Source organism: Megalops cyprinoides, chromosome 5 (genome assembly GCF_013368585.1).
Source record: "Megalops cyprinoides isolate fMegCyp1 chromosome 5, fMegCyp1.pri, whole genome shotgun sequence".
Classification (NCBI taxonomy): Eukaryota; Metazoa; Chordata; class Actinopteri; order Elopiformes; family Megalopidae; genus Megalops; species Megalops cyprinoides.
The window spans coordinates 7,896,453-7,909,815 of NC_050587.1; the positions used below are offsets into that span (position 1 = coordinate 7,896,453).

The 13,363-nt window shown below is 39.8% G+C and overlaps 1 protein-coding gene across 1 annotated transcript; it reads left to right on the forward strand.

Moving 5' to 3' along the window:
* The first annotated feature begins 471 nt into the window (after positions 1 to 471).
* On the forward strand, positions 472 to 9,441 carry LOC118777617 (coiled-coil domain-containing protein 17-like). The gene is made up of 13 exons (XM_036528714.1): positions 472 to 603; positions 2,333 to 2,491; positions 2,961 to 3,081; positions 3,173 to 3,326; positions 3,676 to 3,798; positions 4,009 to 4,157; positions 4,296 to 4,373; positions 4,521 to 4,657; positions 4,990 to 5,075; positions 5,542 to 5,757; positions 6,183 to 6,405; positions 7,321 to 7,431; positions 9,343 to 9,441. Exons 1-13 carry the CDS (start codon positions 472 to 474, stop codon positions 9,439 to 9,441), a joined length of 1,788 nt encoding a protein of 595 aa, XP_036384607.1.
* Positions 9,442 to 13,363: the final 3,922 nt, after the last annotated feature.

Below are 13,363 nucleotides of genomic sequence, written 5' to 3' on the forward strand. Positions count from 1 at the left end.
TTTAGATTAATTCCATGAATCAAACATTTTTTAATTAAATGAACTGGAAAGCATCCATTACATATACATAATTCATACTATCAACTATATTTAATAAATGACTAGAACCCATTCACAACTAGCTCCGTGGTGATCTTCGAATTAGGATCAGCGTTGCTGCCTACCACAATAACGACGGCGCTGAAAGATAGACAGGCTGTAACTGTATAACTTGGGTGAGGCACACTTTTATTATCCGTTTCTAACCAGCTTCTGTTGAGCCTTTGTATTGCTGTTGTCAAGCGCTCTGTGAAACCGAAAAGGTCGTTTTAAGATACCTTACGTCGGTAGTTGATGGTATTTGGTGCTTAGTTAATGGTATATGGTACTTAATGTTTTCTACCAATTAGGGCTGCATCACTGATAGGTAATGCCTTAGATATGTCGAGAACATACAAAAGTTTTACGACGGGGGTGGCCTCATAAGAAATTATGGATTGCTTCAGGTGTTCAACATGCAACATGACGTTTAAGACCATGACCCAATTGGACAAGCATGAAGAAAAGTTCTGTGTCAAAGGGATTCTCAGAAAGAGCAGAGAGAGTGACACCCCGCAGGACATGGTATTGTTTGCTTCCATTTTATCGCACTTTTTATTGAAAATTAAGAATATTATGTATGGAATGGATAAATGGCAAATGGAAGGGCTATATGGAATAATAATAACAATTACATAATTGCGATGGCTTTTTTGAATGTATGCCTGACCTGTCCATACACCTGTAACACAATTGCTAAATAAAACAACCGACACCAATATTAGATAATTGAACCCTCGGGTTTACTGTGAAGGCACTCCTGCGGTTGTCACGGTGAGATATACCTACTGCGGTTTGTAATTGGTAATAATAGCGTTGCATGAAAGGAGGGGGAGCATAAAATCTTATAAAACTGAAGTGTCAAGCACAAAACAGTGCCCATAAAAGGTAACAAAATAATTGCTCTGTTGAGTTGCAGGGCATAACAACAACAACAACAATAATAATCTTGTGTGTATAACGTTTTACTGACCCCCAAGAATACTATACATGACTCATGGTGGCAATACACTATTATGGCACACAAAAAAGGATGTCAGTTGAAAAGTAAAATGCAACCACTACTAAGAACAGCCAGCTAGCATGGATGATTCCTTGGAATGACAACATAGTATGTAAATTTTAGACTTCATGTAAAAGTCTTACGTATTTTACAGTTTAACACAAGTCACACCTGTTTAAAATGAAATATGGGGTTCTACTGCTGTGATGAAAGAGGGTCTAAATGGAGGCAATCAGACTGGAATTTGAACCAGTTTAAGGACACCACAAGAATAAGCATATTACCCAACGTGGCACTATACAATTTGAAGCACTTGATAAAACTTATTTATAGAGGCAAAGATAATGATCTGGAAATAGTTTCCATTCATAAAATCTCTTCCTGTTTCTTTGGTTTCCACAATTGTTTCATAATCCCAGTCTGGGGGAATGAATCATTATAACTTGCTCAGTGTCATAACACTACCCTCAGTGTAGATTTATGGTATTGTATAAATATATTGTGTTTCATAAAATATAAAAAGTAAACACTACAACATGCTAATACTCTTTATTCAACCCTTGACTCTCTATCACCACTCTCCCAGATGCTAAACCACCAACACACAATCCAGCTCAACTGGAGGGATGATGAGGGTAGAGATCAACTATGGCAGAATACAAGTAAAATGAATTCATTAAAGGAATCCCAGACACATGTACAAAACTCAGAAATACAGTTTAATACAAGGGTAAATGTTTGAGTCTTTGAGGGTGAGGATTGCATCTTAACACCCAAGTTTTAAAACTTTTCTCAGATTTCTGAATAATGCCTCTGCTGAAGTTTACACACTGTTTTAAAGCAAAGCCCTACTGAAAACAAAATGAAAGGATTTAGACAGCTTTAGAACAGCAATAGAACAGCTTTATTAGGATGAAAATGATTCTGTATTGAACTATTTTGCCTTCTATGTCAAATCATTTCATCCTCCAAATAATCCTTGAAGAACTCTTTCTTCCAAAATGGGATCTTCCAGTGAAAAAGGATCTTGATGTAATCTTTTGTCTTACAAATAATCCTTGAGGAAAACCTTATTCAGAAAAGGGTTCATCAAATGATAATGATTCTAAGTAGAACCTTACCCTGCCAAAAATAACCATTTTGGAATCTGTTTTTCTCAGTGTTTGTTACATAAAGAGCACTCTGTTTTATCATGGACTTGAAAGTAAAAAGTAGAGGGCATTCAGAACAATGCAGATTCTCTCATCTCAGATCAAGAAAGTGAAATACTTTGAGAAGAGCCATGAAGAGAGGAGGGAGGAGCACGAGAAACATGAGAGAAAACAGCCGCTGGACCTGCAGAACCCAAAGATGCACTCAGTGAACCAGATTCTTGTGCCAGACTGCACTAGGAAAATCAAGAGTGAACCGGTGAGTACAGTGCTACACAAAAGAATACATCAGCAAAGACATTTACAGACAAACATCTTCATTCACTATGACTGAAGGCAGGGTTGGTCATTCCACATACCTTTCAATTGAATTTGCACCTGGGACACCAGGTAAGGTAACTTCCTATTGAGATAATGTCTTCAGTTTAAAAATTAACATAATGTTAAACAAATCTTAGCAGATCCTGTGGTTGTTGAGGTGAGTATGTATATATATTTTCTGGGTCTGCTGAAAAAAAAAATTCACAACTGTGAATGTGACTCTGACAATATTAAAGTAGTTTTAGATATCAAAACAGAATCATCCAATTTCATTACATACTGCAAGGTATCTTAGAATTTAGATTCCATAACTCTTTTAGATTTTTAAGTACTGCATAAGTAGGGAGGGAAACTGAGCAGTGAAGAGGTTACAGGCATTTAGTTATCATCTGCTACGTCCTGTGTAGACCTGCAATAAGCAGAAAGCTCTGTGGATCCAGGAACAAGATGCACCAATCAGAGACCTAGCCAAGTATTATGGAATGCATGTGGCTGACTCTGCAAATGAAAACAGAAAACAACAGAGAGGTAACAAGTGCTGTTCTATTTCAAAATAACAGTTAATTATGGGTAAGCTATTCAAGTCCATGTAAAATATATCTTTTTAACATGTTTGTAGAGATTGATCTTGGGTTGCAGAAACTGATTGTCCAGACAAAGGCTGTCTCTAAAGTGGAGAAAGTGCTGCTACAGATGAAGGCCCAGGAGCAGAGGAATGCTCTGCTTGTGGAGTCTCTCATAGAACAGCTTCAGCAGGTGCAAATGGACAGCTCGTGAGTGTGCCTTCTGAGGCATTCCAGTACAGTTGAATAGTAGTTACTGGGCTACTAATCAGTGGGTCATGGGTTCAGATCTGGGTAAGAATACTGTGGCACACCCCTGAACATAATGTTTAACCTGAATATGTAATGTCATATACATAATATGTAATGTCAGCCTAAATAATGGTATCTACAACGCTGCTACTGTCCTGAATTTAAAAAACATAAGCACGAGCACAAGCAATGGAAAGACTGAGACTGAGATGTGTGCTTCTTTGTTATGCTCTGAGGAGCATAGTCGAGTAAGAAGTCATGACATAAGTGGACACTGATTCCTTTACCTACCTTATTTGCTATACAGCAGAGGCCACTGCAGACACAGTAACTCATGCCTGCCCTCCACAAATAAAAAAGAGAAAGAAACACATCATTCACAGATCTACATCCCAGTCTATGGAGGTGGGCCCTTGAGATCAGAAATCAGGTTTGTTCATCAATTTAAAAAATTCAAAAAATGTTGGACTTGTCCTTCCCACTACCTCCTATTTCATGTGGTAGACTACTCCTTTTGTTATTACAGTTGTGTTTTTAGTTACATTTAGTGTTCCCTATTCTGCTCTTGGCTGTATAATTGTAACTGTAATTGTAACCGTATAATTACTTATTCTCGTGTGTCACTGCTTGATTTCCACAGTGCTCTGAGATTGTTCTATCTGCAGAATGGAGGGAACAACCAGCTCATCTTAGCCCAGCTGAAAGACATGTTGGACAATGCCTTACATATGGAGATGCATCATGGGAAACTATATCAGCCTCCCCTGCCTCAAAGGGACAAGACCAGACGTAAAGGCATACTTCACCTGTTTCCAAACTGCATATTTGAAGTCACCCATGCTGTGATTCTGCTCATGTTGTAATTTAATGTTCAGTTGGGCAAGACTGTCTTAAACTCAGTGTTAATGGGAGAAATGTTTGCCACAGAGATGGAAAAACAGCGCCTGCAGGAGGAGCTCAAGAGGAGGAGGCGGGATCTCAAGCTCCTCAGAACTGCATATACCTGTAAGCCTTGGGCTTTTGCTCATGGATTTTAAATGGGTGTTCATCATTCTGTGCTCCCATTAGATACTGCATTTGACCCAACAAATGAGTTCTTATTACTAAATCTGTATCAGTGTAGATCTAAATCTAGTGGTGACTCTTCCTCAGATCCACCCATCCAACAGATGATGAAGACCATGAAGACAGAGATTGGTCTGTTACGTCAGGAAATGAAGATTAATCGTTTAAAGCAGATAAAGACTTTGCAATCAACCGCCCTATTGGTACTAACTAGTCTCTACATTGTTAAAGTGTGTTTTTTTTTTTTTTTTACAACTAATGAATGTGCTGATTTATTTATACATCCAGACAGTATTAAATCTCATTGTGAAACCTGCATGATATTGCCATATATCCACATGTAATTATGTAATAACTAAAAATCGTATTTCCTTCAGAACAATACAAGACATTCATATTTGTTAACACATGTAAAAAGCAGAGAATTCCCTGCAAGAGAATGCCATGCAAATTATGTTATTGTTGTGTGTGTTTTGTTTAGAAGTAATTACATTGTACATTTCTACATGGATTCACTGTGTTGCACAATGATTTTTTTTACGGTATATATTTTTAGGAGGAAAGAAGAACAAAAACACCAACTCTCTCAAAACATTTCCTGAATTTGTCAGATGGTTTGGGACCTGCCCCATATGACCCAATGTGAGTACCAGTATCCTTACATCTGCATTTAAAGTATGTAAAAGCAGGCAGATATCACTCGCAGCTCATATACCTAGCAAAAAATGAATTGTACATGAAAATGATCTAACATTATGTGCTGCAACATCTATGCACATTTATGTACCTGAAACCAGTGCTGGATGTATGGGTAACTTTCATTTCAACACATTTTGGACAACAAAGTACTTTTTGAGTGATCCTCGTGTGTCATTTGTTAACAACTACAACTATAGCAACGATAGCTTTAACTATAGCAATAAAGGACAGAGAGAACAAATTAATTGGGTGGGAAGATTAGAGAGAAAGTTGAGTTTTACACACTCATCCATAATAATTGGGGATTCTGAGGAAACTGATGATGACTTACCATTAGTCCATTAAGGAGAGCTAAACAATATGGTGATTGTGTTGACTAACTGTTCTGTTTGAACCTGTGTCCTTTCAGAGTTGGCTTTGTGGTGTTTTATGATTTCCTCCTGGGCCTGAGCCCGATGTACAGAGCGTGCCGTCTGGTGGTGGGGCTGTACAGTGGGGACCAGGAGATGGCCAGCCCCTCCTCTCTGCCTCTAGCCTATTGTGAACCAGCCAGCCTTTCAGCCCATGTCTTGGAGAATAAGAAAGGAAACCTGGCCATGCTCGCAACCAAGCAGGCTGTACCCAGGTGAGCAGACACAATCAAAGGAGAGCGGCAATCTCTAAAAGGGGTGAAGACAGGTGAAAAGACCAAAATTTGGAGAGGTAAATTCTACACAGGTGAGCTGGCCAGGCTCCAAGAAACATGTATACAGGAGGGCAGGGTTTCACTTTTTAGGACTACATGAGACACTAGTGTTCAGTAAAGGAGAAACATAGAAACCGTTTGTTCCTTAGTTTGTACTCAAGATCTTGTCCTAAACCTTCACTAAATCAGACCCTTTATGAAAATAAAAAGAACATTGATTGGTGTCAACTATTTGACTACTGTTCTGAAATCCTAGCCTAATTACATCTCAGAGAACATTGTCATGTCCAAACAATGTGTGGAGTTAATTACCTCTCCTATGTACTTTCATGTGAAGTGTTCTCTTTCTTTGTCTTGCCCCTTAGAGTCTACCCCTCCCCTGTGGTTTCCATTGTACTTGAGCTACAGGCTTCAGGAGGATACAACCCTTATGGACAGGAAGTGACACACTTGGTGTCCAGGGGCTGGGTGAAGGTGGATGTCTTTGATAGCTACAACCATGTCAACAGCGGGAGGTGGAAGGCCCCCATCCGCATACTTCCAGTCAAGCCGTCTGTGACTACACGTGAGATGAATGCTATTCCACAGGTAACCCATATTGCTTTATATGCTGCATAGATTTAATGAGTTACTATGAGTTAATGGGCACTAGAATGTCTGGATTGATACTCAAGTTTAACTGTGCCTGCCAAAACTACTTTTCTAAAATATTACATTAGGAACCCTGAAGTCAAAGATGAACAACTCCTGTTGATAACATGTCAAGTAACAGCTGATACTGATTTGGAAGGTCTGAAAGAAGGCCACTTCCTTTGCAAGTAATAATTTCAACTAGAAGCCCCTTTAAAAGCAATCACAGTTGTTGAATGTATTTTGTCAGAAGTCTTGTAGTGCACTATTAGGGAGTGTAACAAACAGTGTGATATGAACACATCATGCACCAATATAAGGTTGGTAGGGCCATTTATATAAATGCATGGCTCAAGAGTAAAACCTCACTCATGTAAAATTAACAGAGTTATGTACTTATCAGAGTTATAACTCACTGAACAAAACCTTGGGGAATTCTTGGGGACCACAATACCTCCAGTGCCTTACTGTGTTTATAAAACTGACAAAGGAGAAAGGAGATATTTCCATTAAAAAGTAATTAATGAAAAAGAATCTTGCCAAAATATCAAAGCAGCTGTAGCTTTGTAAAAGGTGTTGCATCTTTTCATTTCATTCTTTTTCTAGCCTAACCATTTTACTTTCTGTTAAGGTATTGCTATCTTTCAGACACAGATGAGAACTGGAGATATTTAACTTCAAGTATATCCTATCTTAGGCAGATGCATCACCAGTAAAAAGGAGATCTAATATCTGACCATGGTTGTGGGTGGGCATGTTGACATATTCATACTGAAAAAAAAGGAAGTGTCACAGTCCAGTGTCATTTTTAGTTCAGTGCAACCTGGACACATATACTGTACATGGATCTTTGTCCATCTTATCACTCTGTAGTTGGACAATGCCGAGCTGTACCTGAGAATTGTGAATGCCAAAGATGCCGATGTGCAGAGTTCCACACACATTGATCACAGCAATGCATTCCTGTATAAATATCCTCCTCTGGTAAGTATGTCTTTGTATATAAAACAAATTGTATTGTATACAAACTATGTAATGTCCCAGACTACTGGAACAGATTGCTACATGGACTTTTCCTCTCCTGTTCAGTAAAATAATTTTTTGTAAGGTGTTCCTGTGTGTGAAACATTGCACTGACTTTGCATATGCTCGGTCTCTTCCTGTGACTGATGCTCAAGGATATGGTTAAAAATGTTTTTTTTTAAATGTCACATATAGAACACTGGCAGTTTGTGAAAATACACATACTTATGTATTAGATATATGTGTACTCATTGCAATATTCATGAGCTTGTAAAAATAGCTTTACTCTTTGTAAATCAATTTGGAAAAATGCAAAATGTTCTTGGCTTACTTTTAACCTCTCCTGAAACCACCAACAACTTGGGATTGTATCTGTTATTTATTGTTAAAATCTCGATGATAGGATGAAAATAGTCTCACATCTGGAAATCCTTGCAGACAATGATATAACAGCTCAATTATTGCAGCAAAATTCCTTTTAAAAATAGGGCACTGTGAGACTTTACCCTGCCCAGTTGAGAATCCTTTTTATGCTCTTTCACACTCCTTGTTGCACTTCAATTTTTGTTGTAATTTTGCAACAGGGATATTATATGCTGTACAAAACATGCAACCACTAATCTGATGGATCATTTCCATTAAATACAATACATAATACAATTATCCACTTGGCTACACTGTGCCCACATATTTCAGATTAGCAACATTCAATGTACACTTTGAATTGAAATGAAACAAGCACTTTGTGTATTCCCATTTTTTCATGATCCATAATTTTAGTCAGAAATTTCAAGATTTTACAGGTATGTCTTAACCCTCCATAACAAAATCATAGCCTTATCCATAGGTTATTTGAACTGTATTTCAAAAGGATGTTTTCATTCATGGGTTGTGTGGTTTGTCAAGCCTTGCCCATCAGGTGTCGGCTTTTGCAGATGGTTCAGTTGCCTCTCAGTCATGAATGTAATAATATGTTGAATGAGTTTCATATGTAATTGTCAGTGCTCCCGCCCCCTAGCTGTGCTGTTTTTGTTTTTCCCTGTCCATGTGCTTTTGTTTTCCTTGTGTTCTGCCCCTGCCCCGGTCCCCGCCCGGTCTCCTCCCGTCCACACACCTACTTCCCATCCCCTCGTCAGCCCTGCCCTATATCTTCCCTGCGTGTCCCTGTCCTGTTGCTAGTTCGTAGCAGTGTGAATTTCGCCTGTTTCGTCCCCGTCGTTTCTCTTCTGTGTGCTGTTTTCTGTGTTTGACCTTCCCCGTTATTGACATGATTCCTGCCTGCCGCTCTCTCTTGTTCGCCGATACTTCTGCATGCCCGGTGTTTGACCCTGCCTGTTTCGGTTATCTGTACCTGGATTTGCCTTTGGACTGCCTTTCTGGTTTAGACCCTGCTTGTTCTTCGATTACGTTCTTGCCTGCGTTATCATGAATTCGCCGGAAACCCGACGCTCCTATGGTGTGTGTCTGAGTCCTTGCTTGAGCCCTGATAGTAATATGGAATGATGTGTAATGTGTCACAGAGGTGACAATGGGATATGAAGCCCAGGGTTACAGTAAAACTACTTTAGACTCCAGCAGTGGGCTTTGCCTCCTTTCAGAGCCATTGCAAGACCTTACTCAGCATTTACAATTTGAAATTGCAAGATGAACAAAAGGTGATTGGACCTCAGATGCAAGCAATGACTTCAATCAAACCTTTGTAGCCTGAAACAAATTAAAATACACGCCCGTCCTAGCCATGTTTGATTATCAGCAGCACCAGTGGTTGACCTGAAAATATGCAAATATCTCTTTGTTCAGGTTGCAGCAAGACACTCGCCTCACAGAGAGGTCTCTCTTCACCCGCTCCATTCTCAATTCCCAAATTCCCAGTTCAACCACCTAGCCTACACCGAAAGTGTGGACCCTCCTCCCCCCTCTGGACTGAGGTTAGACCGTCCATCCCTCTCTGGGTTGTTTGCGGATCACTAGGGACTGATGGAACTTGATGGATCAGCAACAGAAGCTGGAAACAGCCTTTCCATCAATGTAATCCACCACCTCTTTGGAACTCATGTATATCTTTGATCATTGACCAACTACATGGAGTTTAGGATATGATTGAAATGATGCAATGACATGTGGAGAAATAGCATGTTTGCTTTCCTAAATCTTCCAATTAACCCCCCCCCCCCCCCAAATCATGCTTTGCAACATCAACATTGCACAACAACTAAGCTGATACTTATCTGGCCTGGTTTTAGACACTAAGGATGAGATTAAGTGAAGTTTGCTGAAGTGTTGCACAATTCTGGCGCCCTGCGTAAGCAGCCACAAACATAAGTTAATCATGTTGCAGGGTTGTTGGTAGAAATGGTGATTCCTAATGTCCTGCAATCATATATAAACTGATATGTCATAGTGTCAAGGCATTAAATGTACATTTTAAACAAATTACCAGAAATATATAATAATAAATTGTATTGTGGAAAATGCACTGGAATTGAATTCTTTTCTCTTACATATGTGGTTCCTTTATAAAAAAAAAGTGTTTCTTTACAACACATGTATAGATATCTTCAAGAACAAATACATTTTTTATTCAATGTCAACATTCAGTTTACAAAACTAAATAAACTAGGTTGCTAGCACCTTCACAGGCTTCCAAACTAAAATGAATTTCTTCATGTGATAAGGTCATCAAAGCATGTGCTAACGCCAATATGAATTTCTGTGATAGAAAAGGTCTGAAACCAATGAGACGTGTCCATGCACAATGTAGAGGTTAAGGAACTGACAGTGAAATTCATACTGTAAATTCCCTATACACAATATGGCCAGAGTCACTGCTTATTGGCTCAGTGACAGACAGTACAGAAACATATGTATTAATTCCCATACCCAGCCAGTTGGTATTTACATATTTGGCTTATCTCATCATGACATTCAGTGTGACATTGGAGGGTTATGCAACTCAAAAATTCAAAGGGTTTTCATGGATAGCCATTGATGTTTGCCATACACAATATGGGTGCTAATTATGGCATTTTTATGAGCATGCTTAATTTAAAAGTAGAGTTTCTCTAGTAAGAATACATCTAAGGCTAAAGAAAATAGACCCTCTATCTGCTGAATGCCATACCCTGAATGTCCTTGTGGGCATGTCATATGTATAGCTAAATGTTCATCAAAAGTCCACAGAAGGTGCAATACCAGATAACAATAGACAACCATACATTACCATTTGCAGGGTTAGAATGGGTGAAAGAAAGAGGTGGAGAAAATAAGGGGAAATTCACACATGCCTGAATATGTATTATGTGTTGGCCTACACAATACACACACTATGTAACAACCAACACAATACTCATGTATCCTTTACATTCTTGTAGGCAAGGAAAGACAGACAGATGCAAGACACTCCTAGACATTATGCTAGAGGCAGTGAGGCAGGTCAATCTTTAAAACAAAACAATTAAGAGCACAGCAGTGTGTTTCACTGTACACTACCACATCAGTACTATAGTACACTACAGTATACTACCAAGTCAATACTATAAGATTGTAGTGCAAAAGATATTGATGGCTGAATGACAGTGCCAACAACATCTGTGGAATATGATAGGCCAAGGCAGATCTTAGCTGTAGAGCTGCAGAGGGGCCTAGTGGAGTATATGAAAGGGTCAGCAGACATATCATTTGGGATGTCTGTAGACTAGCCTACTGAACAGCGGAGGCACACAGCCTCTAAGTGCCAGGGCTATGGATAAAGAAGCAGCAGGCCAGAATTGAATGGTTTATAGCATTTATAGAATATAACCATCACTCTCACTGCACAAACCAGAGGCCACCAGCCTTCCAGGAGAATGCTGCTGCCTTTTTTCGTAACCTGGCCAAAGTCCTCTAAAATCACAACTTTGGACTGGAGAATATCTGGAATGTAGATGAGACAGGTGTGACAACTGTTCATTGTCTCAACTAAGTGATGGCCAGAAGAGGCTTTAAACATATTGGCTCTTCAACCTCTGCAGAGAACCAGTGTGACATTGGCCTGGGCTGTCCTTGCCACTGGAAACAGAACATATTTTGTGCTCCCAAGAGTGAACTTCAAACAGTACTTTCTTATCAATGGACCACTAGAAAGCATAAGAAGGGTGAACCCTTCTTGGTGGATGCAGGAGGTCCACTTCCTGGATTTCCACAAACATTTTATGGAACATATAAAAAGTGAAAAAGGACCAAACCTGTTTGCTTCTTTTAGACAACTATGACTCCTGTGTGAGCACTGATAGCCTTTATGCCAGCCAGGGACCACCACACTGTTCACACAATCTACCATCGAACTGTATATGGAAAAACTCAAAGAATAAAAAAATCTCTGAAAAGCCATACAAACAGTTCTGGCAACACCGGGATGAGGAATAACCCAGGGAAGATGATGGCTTCTGTGCGGACACACCCAATAAATACCTGGCTCATTTAACAAGAGAATGAACAGCCAGTGGAGAGGGGAAACCTTATCTACAGACTAATTAGCAGATAAAATTCACTCTTGAAACTTTGTGAAGGCCAGAAACAATAACAATCATGTATTTACCATGTAAATCTCTGCAGCGCTAAGTAGTGCATGGTTAAAATACAGCACAGTTTAAACCAACAGTAAGTTATAAAAGTGGTAATTCACTTAGTCTGGTGGAGATAACAAAGTTTACACTATCCACACTACAAGCACCCTGAGCTAATTATCCTCATTCACAGTTATTATGCAGTCCGCTGAGAGGGGGGAAGCCTAAACTATTGACTAATTAGCAGTTAAATGCATTCACAAAACAAACCAAGCCAGAAAAACAATAACAAACAGTCATGTGATTGCTGTATGATGCTATGTGAATTCTTGAAAGATGTCTACAGTATACACTCAGTGACCATTTTATTAGGTACACCTCTCTAATTCTGGGTAGGACCCCCCTTTCCCCCCCAGAACGGCCTGAATTCGTTGTGGCATGGATTCAACAAGATGCTGGAAACATTCCGTAGAGATTCTGCTCCATGCTGACATGACAGCATCACGCAGTTGCTGCAGATTTGTCGGCTGCACATTCATGCTGCAAATGTCCCATTCTGCCACATCCCAAAGGTGTTCTATTGGATTGAGATCTGTTGACGGTGGAGGCCATTGGAGTACACTGAACTCATTGTAATGTTCCTGGAACCAGTTTGAGATGACGTGTGCTTTGTGGCATGGCGCATTACCCTGCTGGAAGTAGCCATTAGAAGATGGGTAGACTGTGGTCATAAAGGGATGCACACGGTCAGCAACAATACTCAGATAGGCTTTGGCATTTAAACAATGCTCACTTGGTATTAAGGTGCCTAATGTGTGCCAAGAAAATGTTCCCCACACCTTTTCACCACCACCTCCAGACTGAACCATTGACACAAGGCAGGATGGATCCATGGACTAATGTTGTTTACACCAAATTCTGACCCTACCATCTGCATGTCGCAGCAGAAATCGATATTCGTCAGACCAGGCAATGTTTTTCCAATCGTCTACCGTGCAGTTTTGGTGAGCCTGTGCCCACTGTAGCCTCAGTTTTCTGTTCTTAGCTGACAGGAGTGGTACCTGGAGGAGTCTTCTGCTGCTGTAGCCCATCCACCTCAATGTTCGACGTGTTGTATGTTCAGAAATGCTTTTCTGCATAGCACTGTTGTAATGTGTGGTTATTTGGGTTAATGTCGCTTTCCTGTCAGCTTGGACCAGTCTGGCCATTTTCCTCTGACCTCTCTCATTAACAAGGTGTTTTGCCCACAGAAGTGCTGCTCGCTGGATGTTTTTGTTTTTTGCACCATTCTCTATACACTCTAGAGAGTGTTGTGCGTGAAAATACCAGGAGATCAGCAGTTTCTAAGA